The 20334-nt window shown below is 26.3% G+C and overlaps 3 protein-coding genes across 6 annotated transcripts in view; 2 read left to right on the top strand and 1 right to left on the bottom strand.

Moving 5' to 3' along the window:
* The window catches only part of spri (Src homology 2 domain-containing protein sprint), a 162397-nt gene that overhangs the window by 87245 nt on the left and 54818 nt on the right, over window positions 1-20334 (bottom strand). For 2 of the 4 annotated variants that reach the window (XM_089077394.1, XM_089077401.1), the window contains exons 1-2: window positions 7148-7415; window positions 2733-2953 (exon numbers count right to left, since the gene is read on the bottom strand). In XM_089077394.1, the coding sequence (XP_088933520.1) occupies window positions 2733-2813 (81 nt within the window). In that variant the 5' untranslated portion in view covers window positions 2814-2953; window positions 7148-7415. Of the gene's footprint in view, window positions 1-2732; window positions 2954-7147; window positions 7416-20334 lie in introns of those variants that run through there. The other 2 variants (XM_089077402.1, XM_089077395.1) reach the window with 2 other exon arrangements.
* On the top strand, window positions 11876-14802 carry Obp5 (odorant binding protein 5). Its single transcript, XM_089076314.1, has 5 exons — window positions 11876-12023; window positions 12509-12587; window positions 13418-13506; window positions 13752-13863; window positions 14319-14802. The coding sequence occupies exons 1-5, from the start codon at window positions 11961-11963 to the stop codon at window positions 14402-14404; spliced, it is 429 nt and encodes a 142-aa protein (XP_088932440.1). The 5' UTR covers window positions 11876-11960; the 3' UTR covers window positions 14405-14802.
* Obp6 (odorant binding protein 6) lies at window positions 16349-19012 on the top strand. Its single transcript, XM_011643941.3, has 6 exons — window positions 16349-16724; window positions 17186-17267; window positions 17526-17614; window positions 18040-18151; window positions 18281-18351; window positions 18839-19012. Exons 1-6 carry the CDS (start codon window positions 16659-16661, stop codon window positions 18854-18856), a joined length of 438 nt encoding a protein of 145 aa, XP_011642243.2. The 5' UTR covers window positions 16349-16658; the 3' UTR covers window positions 18857-19012.

Raw genomic sequence — 20334 nt, 5'->3', positions numbered from 1 at the left:
AGTGATTCAAGAGGAAGCAACGCGGAAAGACTCGTTGTAATAAATCTCGTCTTCAATCAACTTAAAACGATGTTAAATTATTTGAAAGGGCGCAACGCGGCAACGCTAAAAGTCGAAACCTGTAAAATGTACGATGGTGCTCACTCTGGGTTATTTCTACCGTACAGAAGTGCGCCTTTAAGTCGAAGACTTAAAGAGGACCGATCGTCCCCCAAACCCCTGATACGATCAACCGTTGCAAAATTGAGGCGTCGGTCGCCAAGAAGAGCCTTGCAAAATTGCTACTCTGCGACTGGTTCTTCTTCTGTCCTTTAATGGCTTTTAAATGGTCAAAGCAATGCCATAAGCAAACCAGATCCAAAAAAATAAATATATGAATAATCAAAAAATGAAATTTTTAATTTAAAATATTAAAATAAAATCATATAATAAATTTTATAAATTTTTATTCTAAATTTGCAAATATAAATAAACCGAGCATTTATTATAATATGATATACTTAATTTAAAACGTAGATTATTTATAGATACAGTCATTTGCAGAACCGATTAAAACCGATTAAACTTAAAATAATAAGAAATAATAATTATTATTTATTATAAATTTCAGAATATATATTTATAACTGAAATAAACGAGATACAATTTTAGTCTTTCACATAAATAAATAAAAAAAAAATAAATAAATAAAAAGTTAAAATTAATTCCTCTTGCATGATCTTCTTATCGATTAAAATGTTCGTCAATAATAATATGTCTTTTTACATCTATTATCAATTAAAATTAGCAATTGCACATTTGATAAAATAAAATACTTTGCGTGTTATTTTTTTATTGAAGATTATAGCTTCATTTTCGGCCATGCCAATGACAGTGACTTTGCCTTAACTTTAACCTCTTTCAAGAATCATATATTTACATAATGGCTACCTCTTTTCGAGCTTCGCACGATTAATAATGATGACGATAACTGATAACGAGGACGATGATCAAAGTTTCGCTTGCGGCGAGGGATATATCCATTTGTAAAACGTCCGCAATTATCCGGAACTCGGATATGAAGTGAGCTGTCTGCGCGATTATGCCAAGGCACGACGAGGTCCGTTCCATCATCGTCGTCCCCCCTCGACGACCCTCGTATTAGCAGCTACCCCGCTGCTCCCAACAGCTTAAAAACGCTTTAACTTGGCGTGCGGATAAGAACAGATGGTCCCCGCCCGAGTAAGCTACGTGGTGACTTAATGCTCCACTGAATATTCACGAGTAGTTTTGTAGTGACCCTTACTCATCCCTCCAATATCTAACATATATACAAGCATCTGCATGAAATCTATTTTGGGCTATTGTTTGAGGTTGCACTAATTTTTCGTATTAAATTCTAGGAACGTATATAACTAAAAGTTTATTTCCAAATTGTTCTATATCTATCTCTCATCATATATTCTTGTAAGCGCAAAATAAAATTTATATATATATATATATATATATATTTGAAATAAGTAAAACTTATTATTACATCAAATTTTATTTAAATATATCCATTTTAAAAATTTTGTAAAGTAAGTATATAATTTTCTATTCTAAATTTTTGTATGTATGTATATTATCGAAAATGCGTAGATTATTTCTGTTGGAAGTATAATACGATCATCTCTTGTATATTTTGGGCAATCTATCATGTTTTTGAGAATCACCCTCGAGTTAATTCACAGCCGGAAATGAAAGGGAAACATCGCGAACATTAATTCTACAAAGACTCTCGATATCTCAACTCAGGAACGATGCATGACAAAATTTGCATTAAAGACGGGATTTCGTCGACTTCATATTTCGGCACAAGCTTCCCCCAGATGCCGCAATGACATTTTACTTTCTACCCTTGAGGCACTACAATCCCTTCCGTTATTTTTTATACGTCGTTATTTGTAATATTTCTCTATATTGATTGTTCCACATTTATTTATTAAATGGTATAAAAGAGAAATAAGAAGAAATATATCAAATCAAAATCATGTTTTCAAAAAGATCATTAAGAAATTTTTTTTTATGCACATGAAAAATCGCAACATCTCGTGATTTTCAACGAAGATGTTAAATTTTAAATTCACAACTCGTGCACGAAGAAGTATATAGGGAGATAAAAAAATAGAAATAACGCACGCAAAAGTAATCAAAGCGAAGGACGACGCCGATAATAATGCGGAAAGACGTGGGGGGTCGACGTCGCGTCGGGAAAAAGTTTTCCATGTTCGCCGAAAATTTTCCTGCGACAGCATCCGCCATTCCCTCACGCCTCGCCGTGACAAATAGCGTCAGTTTCTCTTGTACGTCACGCAATTTCCTCTTTCGCAGCGGTAAAAGACACGCTTATTCGCATCCAAGTTATCCACGCGGATATTCGCGCCGAGACACGTGCGAATCACTAGTTACTGGGTGTCCTAAAACTATCGACTGTCGAACAAATTTTCATTCAAATGTCTTTGAAAAAAATATATATCTCAAGAAAAACTTTAATATGTTTTTTGTGAAAGATTTCTAATCAATAACAAAATGCTCCAAATATCAAAGAGGCAGAGTTTTATAATAAGAAACAATTTCTAAATTGTTATAAGTTTCTATATTTTTTCATCACGACAGTTTGATTATGCAAGATACTTTATTTATTATTTTCAATAAGTTATGATCGTAATAATTATTTTATAATTGTAATATATCTTGATTAGAATATTTACCAATAAATAGTTGGATGTTGTGCTACTGGTAGATTCCCTTTTTCTTTGGGATCCGAAGTCCCTCTGAATCAGCGACGTCATTTTCTTCTCATATTAGTGCACATTACACTATAATTCCACAGCACACTTCGCGATCAACTCAATTAAGAAATTATTACACACTTTGTCGACAATAAAATAAAACACACGCACTTTATGTACGTCATTCATCAACAACGAATCTGTAACAAAACAATACAATAATAATTAATTATACAATTTAATAATCTTCTGTAGAAATGCGATAAAAAAACAGAATATTGTTTTTTTTATTCAAAATATACGTTATTAAATTTTTATTTTTATTATTATGTTTTATATATAAGCATAGATTTATATAATTAATAAATTTTATTAATTAATTTATTATTTAGTAAACTAAAAAATTTATTATTAATAATATCATTTAAATTAAAACGTATTTGGCGAGATTTTTGTAAATGGCAAAATATTATTTAAGATATATGCGAGAATTGTATACATAGAACTATTCATAGAATTTGACTTTTCTTCTTCCGCCATGACTTTCATAATGCGCAAGGAAACGGAAATATCTCGCGTCATGAATTATTCCCGTTTGTTTCGTTTTCTCATCGCATCACACTTCCGCTGTGGATTCTTTCTATGTTTATTATCTTCTTCAGAAAGGTCGCGACCTTGACAATTTCTGCGGGATAATCTTGTTACTTCCGTCAAGAATTATTCGCTATAAGTTTTTGAACTGTCTTCCATATACATACAAAAGAATGGTGCTGAGAGATAGAAAAGTACACTGAGAAATTAAAATTAAAATTTCTTTAAAATTTATAATAATAATTAATTTATAATAATTTTATAATAATAATTAATATAGTTCGTTATGTAATAATTTAATTATAGAATTTTAACATTACCTCTCTCTCTCTCTCTCTCTCTCTCTCTCTCTCTCTCTCTCATTTAACAAATTATTTATATTTTATTTATATTATATTTATTTATATTATGTTAGTTTAACAATTCATAAGATAAAAACTCAAATGTTACTCAAAGTTTTTTCGCAATTGATACAAAAATCTCGCCGTTTCGATTTAATTAGAAATCTGGCATATTTGCTTTTTCATGAGAAACTACTGAATCATCCTGCCCATACATGTTTCACACAAGAAATGATTCAGCAACTCCGCGATATGAACCCCGAAAGTCTTTATCTTCTTCCCAAGGAAAATATCGAGTTGAAATAAATCCTAGTTATCTCAACAAAGTCTACGAATTTTCCTTCGGCACCGTTAGGTTCCTACGCTTTTCCGTTCCATTCGGAAAAAAAAAAACTCGGAGGATTATCGCAAGGAGATAACCGTCCAATTATACTTTAGCATATTATTACGCAACACAATAACTTCCGCGCTTCCTTTACAATGAGATAAACATGAGCGTCGTGAGAGCAACGAAAAGTTACACGCAAACTTCTGAGCGAGTATTCGTCATTAGCTCGATGCAGATAGAGGCAAGAATATTCTCGACTGTCCGACGTCATCGTTAAGGATCGTTCGAACGATTTCGCAAGCGAGTCAATTTTAATCGAGACCAATCAGCACATTGCACCGCCGCCATCGCACGCGTTCGCCGAGCGCAGCTGCAAGCATTTTATAGCAATAAGCATGATGCATAGGATATAACTGTAATTCTATACACACGTTCTTTGTTCTTGTATTTTATAAAATGTATTTTATAAAATGGTTTCCTTATATATGTGTAAAATTTGTTTATTCGTCGAATACTGAAACAAATATGTATAATAAAAAAATATCAAAGTATAGTAAGAATTATTAAATAAATGGAAAAACAATTTTTAATACACTTGTTTCAAGCATGATTATTTTAAGGAAATGATATTTAAAAAGAAAAATATATAAGATATTTCTTTCTTCCTATATTTAAAACTTGTATATTCGCGCCAGTTGTACAAAATCAGTAAAGAAATTGAGAAAAAATTGTTAATTTCCTTACACGACAATAGGTGGCAACAGCAACAACGAAGAAGCGGTTTTTTATGATATCTACAGTGCACAGCGCTGCATACGGGAAATCGTATGCACCAAATGGCACGTATTTTTTTACGACAAAAAAAAAAACATTCTTAATCCCACGTCCAATAATTTTCTTAGTCAACTTGCAAGAAAAAAATAGAAGTTCTTTTTATTTAAAATTAAAGAGAAATTGTTTCGCGATTATCAGAATATGTTAATCAAAATGTTCTGGCGAGTTAATTTCGTAAATTTTTCGTAAATTAATTAATATCAATATTTTTTAAAATATTTATATATTTTTATATTTTACTGTGTTTTGTATTTTTACGGCAAGTAAATATGAAAATATATAGATAGTTTGATATTCAACTTTTAGTATTATTGTACGATTATTATTAAATTCATTTTTGTAGAAATTAAATTAATATTTCGGTTAATGTTTGTGATATAAGCCAAAAAATGTAGTTGATGCATCGAAATTCTTCAAAGAAAAATTTGTAGGGTGGTTAAAGCTGTGCACAATGCGGATCAAATGTTACGTATATAATAATTCCTACTGTGAGATTACATTTACGACGGGTTCAAGCCCTAAAGGTAGGCGTACGATATTGTTCCTCGTTTCCTCGACTGCGTTTTCTCTCACGCCTATACATCCGAGTGTCGTGTCGAACCCGTGTGAGAACCCGTAGAGAAGAAGAAGAGAAAGAGAAAGAGAAATGATTCTTCCTCCTCTTCCTTCACTGATGAATAATACCGGCGGAATACCGGTCAGATTTAGGAGTAAGGAGTTCATGAATTCGTACGGATAGAATTCAAAAGACTGCGAGAAGGTGCATTCCTAAGAGGCGCCTGCCGTAGTTCCTGTTCTCTGAATGTGTGGTAAGGCCCCCTGAGTTCAAGGCAAGTGAAGGCGAACGGGTAAATATCTCTTCTCAAATTTAAGAAAAGAACGTCCGAATGTAAGATGAATCATCGTGCGAAATCCCAGTGGACACGTGTTTGTGACTATTAGCAACGAGAATGTCATTCATAGTTTGTTCCAAAGATTTTGAAAGCCACCTCGAATGAATTTTGACTGATACGGAATAAAGTAAAACGGATATAGTTAACAAATTGCGTTTGTAATTTTTAAATTCATTTCACAAATTGTATTATAATTATATTATAATACAATTTGTGTATTATATTATTATAATTACTTATGTACTTTTTTTTACTTATTAAACAATAGTTTTTCTTGTAAGAGAATTAATTTTTTTATTCTTAAGAAGATATATTTTAAATATGAATTATTATTTTTTAAATTTATGATTTTTATTTAATTGAATAATCATAAAGCGGAAAAATGCAAAATATATTTAAATCAATCAGAATATATCTGTTCTCTTCTGTGTTAGGTTAAATTTTACACTATGTTGAAATAAAATAAATTCTAACAAAAGATATAAAATACTTTGTATTAAATTACTCTTTGTCGTATAAATTTGAATTTTTAGTTAATATTCTTAAATTGCAAATTTTATTTATATTCATATTATCAAAGTATTTAAGCATTTTACATAAGATTATATTTTAAATAACCTGTAATATATGATTAGCGCAGCTTTTATCATTCTCAGTAGCACTTAGTAATACACAAATGCTGCGCATTTGATTATGAAGGAAACGATATCTGTGATTAGCTGGTTACATAACAACATTACTAGCATAATAGGATAATCATTAACCACATGAGAAGTTTTTATTCACGTCTACTAGAATAAATTATGTAAATTTTAAGACAATTAAAGACATTACAACAATTCCTGAATACGGAAGTCGTCCAGCGAAAAGTATAAAAAGTAAGAAATAACTAATTTTATTTTATATAACTTCATTTAGTTTACGTTATTCACGTTATTTAAATAGAAATTATCAAAAATGTTATTTTTTAAATAAATGATAATTAAAAATAACAAAAATAAAAATAATTAAATAAATAATTAAATAAATTATAAACCTTCTTTAAGAAAAATATAAAATGTATTGTCAATATTTTTTGTATATATATATATATATATATATATTGTATTTTATATTATATTTAATATAAATTAAACTCAATTCTTTCTTTAGTCTTTTAAAATAATCAAAAGAAAATAAAATTTTAAAAAATTAACGATCGCTAGCTATTTAATAATATTCATTACAAATAAATACATTACACTGAGAATATTGTTTCAATCAACTTGTAAATTAATTAAAATTATATATATATATATATATATATATATATATATATATATATATATGTACATATAAAACGTTAAATACACACACACACACACACACACACACACACACACACACACACACACACGATGTACTTACATGTGTCACTTGTGTTCGCACTCACACATTCATATACTGTAATTCCGATTTTTTTTCTCTCGTTATTTTCTCATTTTATCATTTATAGATAGCGATACTCATGTCAATTGATAAACACCAGAAAACAGAGGGCTCGAGTGATCGAAAATATATCCACCATAATTAATAATAATCGATCGTAACTTCGTTGCTAGCGCGAACATTGTAAGATACGGGTTGGAAAGCGATATTTTTAGCGGCAGGAAGAGACGACGATGAGAGCAAGGGGGCCTCGGGCACCACTGGTTCCAGCATTAACGCCATCGTCACCATCAACCGCCTTCAACCACCACCACCATCACCACCATCGCCGCTATCGAGTTATAATACCGTTAGAAAAATGAAAAGAAATGTTAACAACAACTCATAGGTGCTAACAATTTTTTTTTAAATATATTATTTCATTGTATACAATATAATAAAAAGAAAAAAAAATAATTATATATACATATATGAAACAAAAATATAAATATAAATTAAAATCTCTTTATATCAATAAAATCTCTTATAAAACCTCCTTACATCTATATTAACATATCTATGTTGAGAGAAATGACTACAAAGATAAAAAAATTAATAATATATTTAGACTTTCACAATTGCATATATCAATGTTTATTAATAAAATTAATAATTTTAATAAAAAAATATAAAAATTCTCTACATTAAAATTTGACTTTTAGTAAATTTAATAATTGAACTAATGAACTTTTCTATTAACAATAATAAAATTTTATAAAAAATTTTCTCAAATTATTGACAATTAATGAGTAAATATAATACTTATAACAAAATAAGTAATAAAATATAAAATATAAAATAAAATAATTACAATTATAATAAAGTATTTATATAAACTAAATTGTAATCTTAATGTAAGCTTAATAATCTTTGAAGCATAATCATTATCGTACATTCATAAATAAATAAAATTATCTATTCTTTAACAATTATCTATTCTTTTTAATAAAACTTTTATGTCTTTACATATGTTTCTAATTATCTTTTTAATAATTTTAACAAATCGTTTTGTATTTAAAAAGAATATTCAAATTTAAAAATATATCCTAATGTGCATAAATTACTCTTATCAGGTAATATGATGCATTAAAAGCTAAAAAATTAGTTATTAATTCCTTGCATAAGCGCGTGGCTTCTTCATTGTACTTAAACAACGCTTTGTTTCCGCTCGCAGTTGGTTATTATCATGCACTAACCGGGATTTCCTTCACGATAATTGCGTCTATACTAAGATGGATACTTTGTTAACACGATCGGATCATATAAATAATACACTGTACTTATAGGATTATCGAGTAATTTATGGAAAATTAATAGAAGAGTAATATTATAGAAAACTTATATCAAATTATGTTATTTTCTATAATTATAGAAAAAGTATTATATATATTACTCTTAGATATGGCAAGTTATTTTCATATAATTAATATAATTAATCTGCAGCTATACTTTCACGTTAATTTCTATTTCTTAAAAATTAAAAAAAAATTTTTCTAATTTAAATTGAAAAAGTTATAGTTAATCAAAAATCTTTAACATATTTAACATTTAATTAAAATATAATAATTTTTATATAAATAATATTTGTAATGCTGATTTTTCTTGTTGAGACGATTTAACATGACATTCATAATATATCGATCAAAAAATAAATGAGTCTTTTTTTTCTAACAGATATTCACTTGTGTACATATATAAGAAATTTGTTAGATAATCAGGCATAATGATAATCTTTGAAAAAGAACATATTATATCTTAATACTCTACAGTAAGTTATTTCCGGAAACTAGCAGCGCAATTTTAATTTGTTTATCACAGAGTAGCATTTCGAAATCCCGGAACACACATAATTGTGTGGATGCAAAATCGACAGAGTGAGATGCACATTGAAGTCATTGTTGATTAGTCATTTCCTGATGCGAGGACAGAAAAAAAATAGAGTTGCTATCTTGCATCCTTTGAACTCAAAATAAAATAAAGTCAATATTACTTTATCAATATTACTTTATTAATCTTTAGTTTGCATATATGTATATATTATACATATGTATATACATTCCACATTAATAAAATATTTCTATATAAACAATAATGTAAGTTATACATACATACATATATATATTTACACACACACACACACACACACACACACACACACACACACACACACACACACACACGCACACGCACACGCACACACACAATCTTTATTTAAATCATTTTCAAAATTATAAATTTTAATTAATTAATATCTTAATTCATAATATTTAAATTAAAGATTGTGATATGCACATATTACATTTTATCTAAATAATTTTATATATTATTTTTTTCCCAAAAGATGATTTTTAAAATTTTGCTTTAAAATTTTTATAGATAAAAATATAAAAATTTATAGATATAAATATATAAATATTTTATTCATAATGTACATAATATATATCTCTCTAAAAATCTATATATCTCTATATCTTTATATATATATATATATATATCTCTTTTAAAAAAATTAAAATAAACAAATCAAATATAACCATTATAATATAATATCAATACACATGCATGCAACACACATACACACACAAACAAACACACGAGCACGTATTTATATTATTTATATTATTATACTCTATTACATTTTTTAATCAGATATTTACAGAAAAATTAAATTATTTATTCTATATAATATATACATTCAAAAAGAGAAATTGAAGGTAGATTCGCAACTTTCTAACAAAATTGTCTAAAATAAGAGGAGGCCTAATCGACACTGGACAGAAAGGGTTAAGTTTCTGGGTTTAATTGAAAGCTAATTAGCATCACAAAAGGCCAGGCGGGTGTGGCGGCAAGGACATGCGATTAATTTGGTGTGCCTTCGCTCTTCGCCGAACTTTCGCCCACAATCATCTGAAACTTTGAGCGCGCGCAATCAGTTATAATTAATTCTCTCAAGCATATTCTCCAACATATCATATTTTTTCCTTTTAACTCTATTTTTTACTCGAATATGTGTGTATGCTATTATGACTTTGAATGTGCATATTTAGTCTATTCGTAGTTGATTTAATCGTTTATGTTATTAAAATTATTATAACTTAGCTTAACGCAAAAATATTAATTATAATAATGATTAAAAAAATGCTGATTATTAAACTTTATATAATAATGTCAATATAATACACTTGTATGATTTATAAAATGTAATAAAAAATTTGAAATATTGTAAATATCCAAAAGCTTACGAAAAAAATTAATGTAAAATTTATTATAAATTTCATTCAAATAACAAATTTTGATTTTATTATTATGCTATAATTTTAACGTATGTATATTATTTGTTTAAATAATAAATTGTTTTAATGGATTAATAACGGATTAATAAATTAAGAATAAATAGTTTGCAAAAGTGAAACATAGTTACGTTCTAACAAATATGAAAAGATAATTTTCGGTGAATAGTTCGAAAAAAAATGTTAATTTTAAAAATATTTCATAATTTTAACATGATGCAGCAAATCATGGTTATTATCGTTAATTAAAAGCGTGTAATTAAGCTGATCGCTGGCGGAGGGTCATGCCGTTCTCATGAAACATGTCCACAAGATGTTTAATTCAATGGGATTACGCCTTTTTATATATACGCAAGTCATAATATCGCCACCAATTGTTTCTTATTAACTCTCTCGCATATTGAACTAATCGTAAAATGTGCGCTTTACACGGAAAAATATTCTCCTAAAACGTGTTATAATTAGTCGAAAACTCCAGCGTTCTCGATTAATTTTATAACTTAAAAATGTATTAAATATATTTGCAAAAAAATGCAATCGAGCATTATACAATAAATGTATATATATATATAAATGTGTGTGTGTGTGCGTGTGCGTGTGTGTGTGTGTGTGTGTGTGTGTGTTTATGTTCACATTTATGTAAATGTGTTAGATGTGTATATTTTTATGTTCATCACGTTTTTATGTTTCAAAATAGAAATCTTGTCACATTTGAAATTAACATTATCTAAATTTCAATTTTCTAAACATTATTTAAATTTCAAATTTCGTTCTTATCGAACTTTTCAATAAAGATTCACATCATATTAAAATTGAATTCTTGTATCACAATGGAAATACCTTTTTCGAACGAACCATTTACCTTGAACTATCACCCTTCTCGGCATCTCATACGCGCGGCCATCCGAGAGCTACTCTCCGTGGCAGATCGATAATTACATTTTTTTTCCTGCCTTCTCCATCGTTTTTCCCCTATGTCTCTCAACGCCTCTTGCGTCTCTGCGATTAACTTCCGTGTGCTCGTTATACATTCGGACATAATTAAAGTCGAGATTTTCTGTATGTTTCCCCTGTTTTTCAGTTGACGAACTCCAACGAAAATCATCTGCAGAAATTTGCAGTCGAAACTATCGGACAATATATTATTACATACAAATTGTTGATTACGGCCGGTTAATCACAAGCTTGTCTCTCTCTTCTTCTTCTTCTTCTTCGACATGACAAATTACGGAAGCTTCTCTCTTTGTCTCGATGACATAAAGTATGCATTTTCTCGGGATAAATGATATGAAATCAAGCTCCTAAACGAGATCGTCACTCATATATTAACCACGAATAACTTGTCAACAGCCGTAGTCTTTATAGAAGAGCCGAAAGCTAGTCATAGTGTCGATAATTTCGAGGGAATATTTTGGATTAATTTTATTCATCTTTATGTGTGTATAGTTGAAAAATACTAAAAAATGTGTGCACGTTTATTAATCTGTACGATAATCGCGCTTACCGCAGTGAATCGAGCGAATGCTGTAAGTTACACATGAGTCATTAAATAACTGATTATATAAAACAGAAATAAATTTATTTTTCAAGTAAAAGAGTTAAATAGAGTTCTAGAATTCATGCATGATTGTTATAAAAATTCATTTTCTTTTGAAATGATAAGATAATTTATAAAATGCATATTTAAGTAACATTAAGTAACATTGTATAAAATACTTGATCTTCGTACAAGAAGAAGATGGTACAATTAAAATAGAAAGTTTTTAGCAAAGCTTTATAAAGTTTACAATAGATTTTATCATAGACATAAAATGCTTTACGCAATGTATTTATCAGAGATAATTAAAAATAATATTAATATTAATAATTTAAAAAAGTATTTGCTTGATTCAAAAATGGTCAATCACTTTTAAAATCTTTTTCTATATAACGTATATTATATACGTGCTATTCTATTATTAGAATTACTCATTAGAATTATATACAAACTAAATTTTTTATTATAATGTAGGCGATGACAATGGAACAAATCCAAAAAACCGCGGCGACCGTACGAAATACATGTACGACGAAATCTCATGCAGATCCTGGTAAGTTATGCAAATGCTTCAAACTTCATTTTATAATGCTTGTGAAACATTTACATTGTGAAACATTCACATTAAACATTAAAATAGATATCGTAATTATCATATTCAAATTAAATTGCATAAATATTTTTTTAACGAATTGACGTTTTAAATGGCAAACTATATAAGAAAATGATAATTGGACGTAAAAAGATGCAGAATGTATATAATTACTTAATGTATATATATGTATATATATATATATATATATATACATACATACATTTGCTTTTAATTAATTAATAAATGTAAAAAAGAGTTACGAAACTAATAATATATTTAGAAATAAAATCAAATAGTGCACGTACGGAAAATACGTAGACACTGCCTGTAATTACAGTAATCTCTGCTTTAATTCATGCTTACGGGATTCAATGCCATTTAGAAACAATTATTTTTTAGCAATTTTACGCTATTCTTTTCCGTATGTGTATACGATTAAAAATTATTATATATTTTGAAATTTGAAATGTCTATAAATGATATAATATAGAAAATATAGAAAATATAAAATATATTTTGATTTAATAAACATTTTCTTTTTAATAAATTACTTTTTCTCTTCAACATTATTAAATAATTTTAAATTGTTTAAATAAATTATTCATATCATTTGATAATATTATCCAATTGTAAACCGTAACTTTTTCTCGCAAATTTTGTTAAGTATTTGATTTTAATATAATTTAGGGATAATAATTTTATTTAACTTATTAAGCTTAATTAATTTTGATTATTAAATTCCATTACATTATCAAAATTAAACAATTTTTTATGGTTTCTCTCTATAGGAGCTGTTGCAGGAATACAAAAAGGTGAATTTCCAGATGACAAAGCGTTAAAATGCTACACGCTCTGTATAATGAAGACAATGCGAACTGTAAGAAAAAATATATATTACGCATAATAAATATAATATTATATGATTAAAATTAATTCAATAATATTATTAAAGATTAATCACATCAAAAATTGTTATAAGACATAAATATTAATGTGCACAAAATTATTAAATTTTATATTCTGTTATTCAAGAATTTGTTATAATAATGAAAATATTATATTATTATTTATCAAGTATCAAGTTATAAACAGTTACTCATATGCATTCTTTTTCCAATTAAGTTCAAGAATGGACGCATAGATGAGGGAATGATGATTAAACAAATGGATCTGATGATGCCACCTGAAATGGCAGAGCCTTTGAAAGTGTCTGCGAGTAAATGCGCAGGAATACGTAAGTTTTAAAAATAATATTATATAACTCACAATATATCTTTTTCTCATGTAATTACTATTATAATTATTCACGTTTATAAAAAAAAATTAAAATTTTGATAAAAAATAGTTTTTTTCTAAAAAAAGGCATGTTAAATCGATACTCGCATCTCTCGAAATTTTCTCGAAGTATATTGTTGACGCTTTTCCGCGATGCCGATTGGTTCTCTCTCGCTGCCCTAATTTCGTGAATAGCTTGTATCTCACAGAGGATCGTTTTGATAATTGTGTTTCAAGAAGTTAAAAATATTATAGTGTAACAGTAGTATAATAATATTATGTTAATTTTTGCTCTTGTGTTTAAAAAGATAAATAGCGCGCGCGCAGCGCGCGTTTGTAATGTCTAGTATTATAAATTCAAACTGCAATATAAAAAAAGAAATGTTGATATGGAATGTTCTTTTGTTTTTATAGCTCCTACTGAAGACGATTGCGAAACAACTTATCAGTTTGTAAAATGCAGTTATGAAACAGATTCGGAACATTTCTTCTTCCCTTAATCAAAATCAATCGCAGATAATTATAATAATGCAATGAGATATCGCAATTAACAAAAAGATATAATAATATTTATATAAACATGAAATATACAAATGTATTATTGAATCATTCATGTCACAAAGTTTATGTAATTATAAAGTTGTAAATTAATAGATTGGCAAGATTCAATAACTGTATATTAATAATAATAGTAATAATTGACAATATAAAGTAATATAGATATTATTTAGATATTATAATTAATAAGTAGGAAGCTAATCTTAAATAACGCTGGAACAATTATTAAACTTTTATTTAAAAGCAATGAAAACAGATTCGCGGTATTAATATACTTAAAATATACTTAAAAATTATATTTTTTGTTAATAATGATAGAAATATATGCAATTTTCAAAAATTTTCTCCTATCATTTCCCAGACATTTTAGTAAGCGTAAAATAATAAATAAAATATTACAAATATTGCATTCTTTTAAAATATAAAAGTGTCTATAGTTATTAAAAGTTTTGCCTGCCAAATAACGTCATCTATTATATATTCTATTCTTATTTATCAATCTTCTTAAACGTGTTCTAATTCTCGTATGAGATGTCGGAAATATGCGGGACAAACTATGTGGGAAGTACACGGGAAAAACTATATGAGAAGTATATGGGAAAAATGATGAGGGCACTAGATGGGAAAAACTATGTGGGAAGGAGATGGGAAAAACTATGTGGGGACTAGATAGGACAAATTATGTGAGAAGAAGATGGGAAAAACTATGTGGGAACTACATGGGAAAAACTATGTGGGAAGAAGATGGGATAAACTATGTGGGAAGTACACGGGAAAAACTATGTGGAAAGTATATGGGAAAACTATGTGGGAAGTATAAGGGAAAAACTATGTGGAAAATATATGGGAAAAACTATGTCTAAGTATATGGGAAAAACTATGTCGGAAGTATATGGGAAAAACTATGTGGGAAGTATATGGGAAAAACTATGTGGGAAGTACATGGGAAAAAACTGCGTGGGAAGTATATGGGAAAAACTATGTGAGCTGTAGATGGAAAAAACTATGTGTGAAGTATATGGAAAAAACTATGTCGGAAATATGCGAAACAAACTATGTGGCAAATACACGGGAAAAACTATGTGAGAAGTACACGGGAAAATCTATGTGGGAAGTATATTGGAAAAACTATGTGGGAAGTATATAGGAAAAACTATGTGGGAAGTATATGAGAAAAACTTTGTTGCAAGTATATGTGAAAAACTGTGTGGGAAGTATAAGGAAAAAACTTTGTTGCAAGTATATGGGAAAAACTTTGTAGGCTCTAGATTCATTTTTATTATTATGTCTTTGTCATAAAGTATATAAGAGTTTTAAATTATACTTATAATAAGAAAATTATATAAATCATATAAATTGCAAAATTTTCGAATCTTAATAATAGACCTTTTTATGCCAGCATTAAGAATATAATTTAAGCATTTAAGTATTGAAAAAAATATTCCCTGAAGTAACTTATCATATTTTGTATTTTGTTCTATTAATAATTTGTTTTAATTTTTTTGTTCTTTTGGTTTTTAAATATTTTTTAAATCAATTTTAAATCAATTTTAATCAATAGTTATCCTAAAAATTTTTAATTATTTATTTTTCTAAAAATGCAATTATAAAATAAAACAAATGTTAAGAGAATAATATTCAAAAACAAAAATCTTACGTTATTACAAAAAAATAATAAAAAAATTATATATATAAAACATATATATAAAAATTATATATATATAAAACAAAGATAGAATAAAAATTGAAGAGAATAGAAGAAAAAATAATTAAAGAGAAAATAATTAATTTTATAGGTAAAAGAATCTGTGCCTAAGTTTAAATAAAAATTATTCCTAAAAAATTAACGGTTATTTCCTTACGTATTTTGCATCATGAAGTTCATAATTTCAAAATCCTAAGTCTGAACTTGCATAATACTGTGATTATTCGTACTCCAGAAATAATAATAAGATTCGGGTGACAGTATTAGCGCTAAGTATCGTTAATTATGTTAACCAAAACGGTAATTTAGACGTATTAGGATGTACCACCTCACGAAATTGTAGGTTCCCTCTCTATTTTACTTCCGTACATAAAAGTAATCAAACGCATTTTGTGTGCGATTTGCAAGAATCAAGTCTAGTTGCGGATTCATCGGAGGCTAATATCGCGATAAAAAAAAATTAAAAAGTAACAAAATCAGAGATAACAAGGATGAAAGGCGATGGTATCTTTCTCATTTCGTTCGTGCTTATAATGATTCTTCATAATGTCGAAAGTGTAAGTTTCTAAATTTTAAAAGGATGCATAAGTGTGCCAATGAGAATAAATTGAAAGGAATTATGAAAATCATTTATACATCTCATCATAAATCAGAAAAGATCATATTGTTGCTTAGCAAAAAAGTTAAAATATTTTCTAATACTTTCTTATCGATTTTTTCAATATTTAATATTATAAATATATTGTTCAAAACAATTATAAAACTATTTTTAAAATTATTCCGTAAATTATAGCATGTGTCAGATTAAAAACTATAAAATGATTAAATACTGTTAAATCTCATATCATAACCTGTAAAAAATATGCTTTAATTACTTTACTGCTTTAATTACTTTTTATAAAAATAATAGAAGAATTTATTAATTTATTAATGTATTTAGTTTATAATTTGTAAATTCATTTAGATATTAATGTATTACATTTTTCCATTTGTGATTAAATGATTTTTATTTCTGCAGAAAAGAATGTCTTTCGAAGAAATAAAAGAGGCTCTACAACCGATAAAGAAAATTTGCATTGATAGGGTGAAAGTAGATCCAAGTATGTCATATAAAAAACTTTATATTTTTATATTTTATATTTTTATATTTTAATAAAAACTTATAGAATGGAACTTGTTCTGAACTATGTTCACAAAATCAAGATAATAATATTATACAATATTTTATATACAAATTTAGAAAAAATTTACACAAACTTAATAATGTGTAATTCATTTAATATTTTGTTAGTGTTAAAATGCATTTTTAAAGTAAAATACAATAAGATGATAAAATTCTAATATTAATTTATATATAGAGCTGATCGAAAATGCAAACAAAGGTAATTTTGTACCTGATCGAAAATTGCAGTGTTATTTTAAGTGTATGATGTTAATGACAAAGGTGGTAAGTAAAATTTTAATAATTCTTTATAAATAACTTTTTAATAACCTAAAAATTTTAAATCATACGAATGTTGAAAAGGAAAAACTACTTCGATTAAGAAAAAAATTAAAACAAGCTATATTTGCAAAACCATAATGTTAATTATGGTTGATTAAATTTGCTCTGTATAAAACCTATAATTATAAATTTATAAATTAGATAAATATGAAAAACATAAATATTTCTTTACAAATTACTTAGCAATCATTTCTATAAGTTAAATTATTAAATTTCGAATCTTCTACTTCAAACAAGATTGATATCGATAGAAAAAAATTTGTGCACAAAAAACACATCTTTTGTTCTTTTAGGATAAAAAAATAATTATATGATTTATTTTTGATTGTATGATTATTTAAAGGAATAAATTGTCTCTTTTTTTCTAGATGAAAAATGACAAAATAGTTGAACAAGCACTTGTACAAATTGCGGAAATTATGTTATTGGAAGAACTTTTGGATCCTGTAATGAAAGCAATATCAAATTGTCGTGACACTAGTAAGTGAAGCTAACAAATTTTTTAAATACAAAATTTTCTTAACAAAAAATACGAAGTATTTAAAAATAATTTCTATCAAAAGTTTCGTAATATATAATTTATTGTGTTTATCTTTATTAATTTTACAGCATTAAAACCAATGGAAGGCTGTGAATTAGCATATGAAGTAACCAAATGTTACTATGATTATGATCCAACGGTAAGATAGATAATTTTACAATTTTTAGATTTATACAAGTTTGATTTAATAAAATTTATTAAAAAAAAAATCTAAACAATTAGAAATGTTATTTAGCAGTTTTTACTTTAATAGTTATTTTTTATTTACGACCATTAATTTGTGATCATTTTGATCATTTTGATACTGTTAAGTGAATGACACATTATACATAGTTTAATAAAATTGTCTAATAAAATTGTTTTGTAATAGATCTAAAACATGATGAAAAAATAAATTAGTCGATTGATGTTTCGTAATATAGCATAATATTAATTGCTATCTTAAAATTGTTTATTATCTCATCATTATAATTCATATATTCATTATACATGTATTATAAAAATATTATAAATCTAATTCTTTTGAAATCTATATCTAAAGTACATAGATCTGTCAATCAAATTAAACTTTCCTGTAATAAAATAGAAGATTGTAACATGTAATTTTTAAAAATCTTTTTTTCCAGCTTCGCTTTTATCCATGAAGATATATCTCTCAATGGATTCTCCATTTGGATAATTACTATTTTGATTCATGTTAGCCATGTGAAGAGACTACGTCAGTTCAATTATACATAACTATGGAAACGACGAATCATCAAATATATAAAAAAAAATTGTATTAAAATTATATCAAAATATGTACGTATATATATATATATATATATATATATATATATATATATACATGTTAAGAACACATTGATTTGTATCTTAATATATATTCTTCTTATATTCCTTTAGCCTTTCCCTTAATATAGATAGAATATAGAACAGAATATAACACAAAACAATAGAAAAATCTACTTATAAACTATTTTAAACATTTAATAAAATTGAAAAATATTTAACAATTATTTTAAATATTTAATAACTATAATTCCATTTTTAAACAGTAAATTTAATAATTATGCTTTATTTTTAACTGTCTTTTAAAAGTAAAAATAAATTATCCATACGTATAAAATATGTAAAAGAATATTTCGAATTTTGATTTAAAATATAATATATTTAGATTTTATAATTTTTAAAACTTTTAATAAAAAAATGTATATATTTTATAATATATTAATAAAAAGCATAAAAAAAAGAAAATATTTAATAAAACAAAATTTAATAAAACATTAAATTTTTTCTTTGTTTAAATATGATCTAAATATATTACTTTCATTATTGATAATTTAATATTTCAATTCAATGTTAAAATTTATAAATAAACATATAAATTAGACAAAAATTATTTTAAAATAATTACAATGTTTAAAAATAGATACACAATTTATATAATATAAATAAAAAATACTTTGTAATTATTTATTATAAAACTTCTTATAAACATAATGCATTAATAACTACAGAACTATTCTGTATTAAATAAAATTTTATAGCAATATATAATTTTTTTATTTCGACATGTTAATAAAGATTATATTTGTCACTAATCAATGATATTCAAGATTTAAACAACAGATTTTTTTCTAAATCTCATATAAAACTAAAAGTTTCTTAAAATCTAACGAAATATAGTATTAAAATTATAGAAAAAGATTGATATACAGGGTGTCTCTTAGAACATACTTATCAAAGTTTGTAAAATCTGGAAATCTGAGGACATCCTGTATAAAAGCGACATTAAAGATTGATATAAGACATTTTTTAAATTTGAATTTGATTAAAATTTAAATGAAAACAGACATTAAACACTAATCTATCAGTAATTACATAATCAATAAGTTACACAAATATTTCAACACTGAGTCTTTTTTCCTTATAAATTGGGCTGCCAAATGTTAAAACACATTGAAAAGAAAACTGTTAGTCAGAACTGGTGTATTTGAAATCAAAATGAAAGTTTTTGTATTCACATGTATATTGGCTATTGCAGTAAGTAAAAAATATTTTTGATATTTCAAAGTACAATATATGTTTAGATGTTACTTTTAAATTAGAGTAAATATTTATA

This window comes from Pogonomyrmex barbatus, unplaced genomic scaffold (genome assembly GCF_055798465.1).
Source record: "Pogonomyrmex barbatus isolate J1 unplaced genomic scaffold, ASM5579846v1 scaffold2, whole genome shotgun sequence".
Lineage (NCBI taxonomy): Eukaryota > Metazoa > Arthropoda > Insecta > Hymenoptera > Formicidae > Pogonomyrmex > Pogonomyrmex barbatus.
The sequence above is the reverse complement of the archived record's forward strand: the minus strand, read 5'-3'. Positions and strand labels throughout refer to the sequence as shown.

Excerpts from the sequence above, each read along its gene's own strand:
- Obp5 (XM_089076314.1), top strand. The coding sequence starts at position 11,961 with ATGTGTGCACGTTTATTAATCTGTACGATAATCGCGCTTACCGCAGTG. Across the intron at positions 12,024-12,508 it reads CAGTGAATCGAGCGAATGCT|GCGATGACAATGGAACAAAT; the intron begins GTAAGTTACACA and ends ATTATAATGTAG. Across the intron at positions 13,864-14,318 it reads GAGTAAATGCGCAGGAATAC|CTCCTACTGAAGACGATTGC; the intron begins GTAAGTTTTAAA and ends TTGTTTTTATAG.
- Obp6 (XM_011643941.3), top strand. The coding sequence starts at position 16,659 with ATGAAAGGCGATGGTATCTTTCTCATTTCGTTCGTGCTTATAATGATT. Across the intron at positions 16,725-17,185 it reads TTCTTCATAATGTCGAAAGT|AAAAGAATGTCTTTCGAAGA; the intron begins GTAAGTTTCTAA and ends TTATTTCTGCAG. Across the intron at positions 17,615-18,039 it reads TGATGTTAATGACAAAGGTG|ATGAAAAATGACAAAATAGT; the intron begins GTAAGTAAAATT and ends CTTTTTTTCTAG.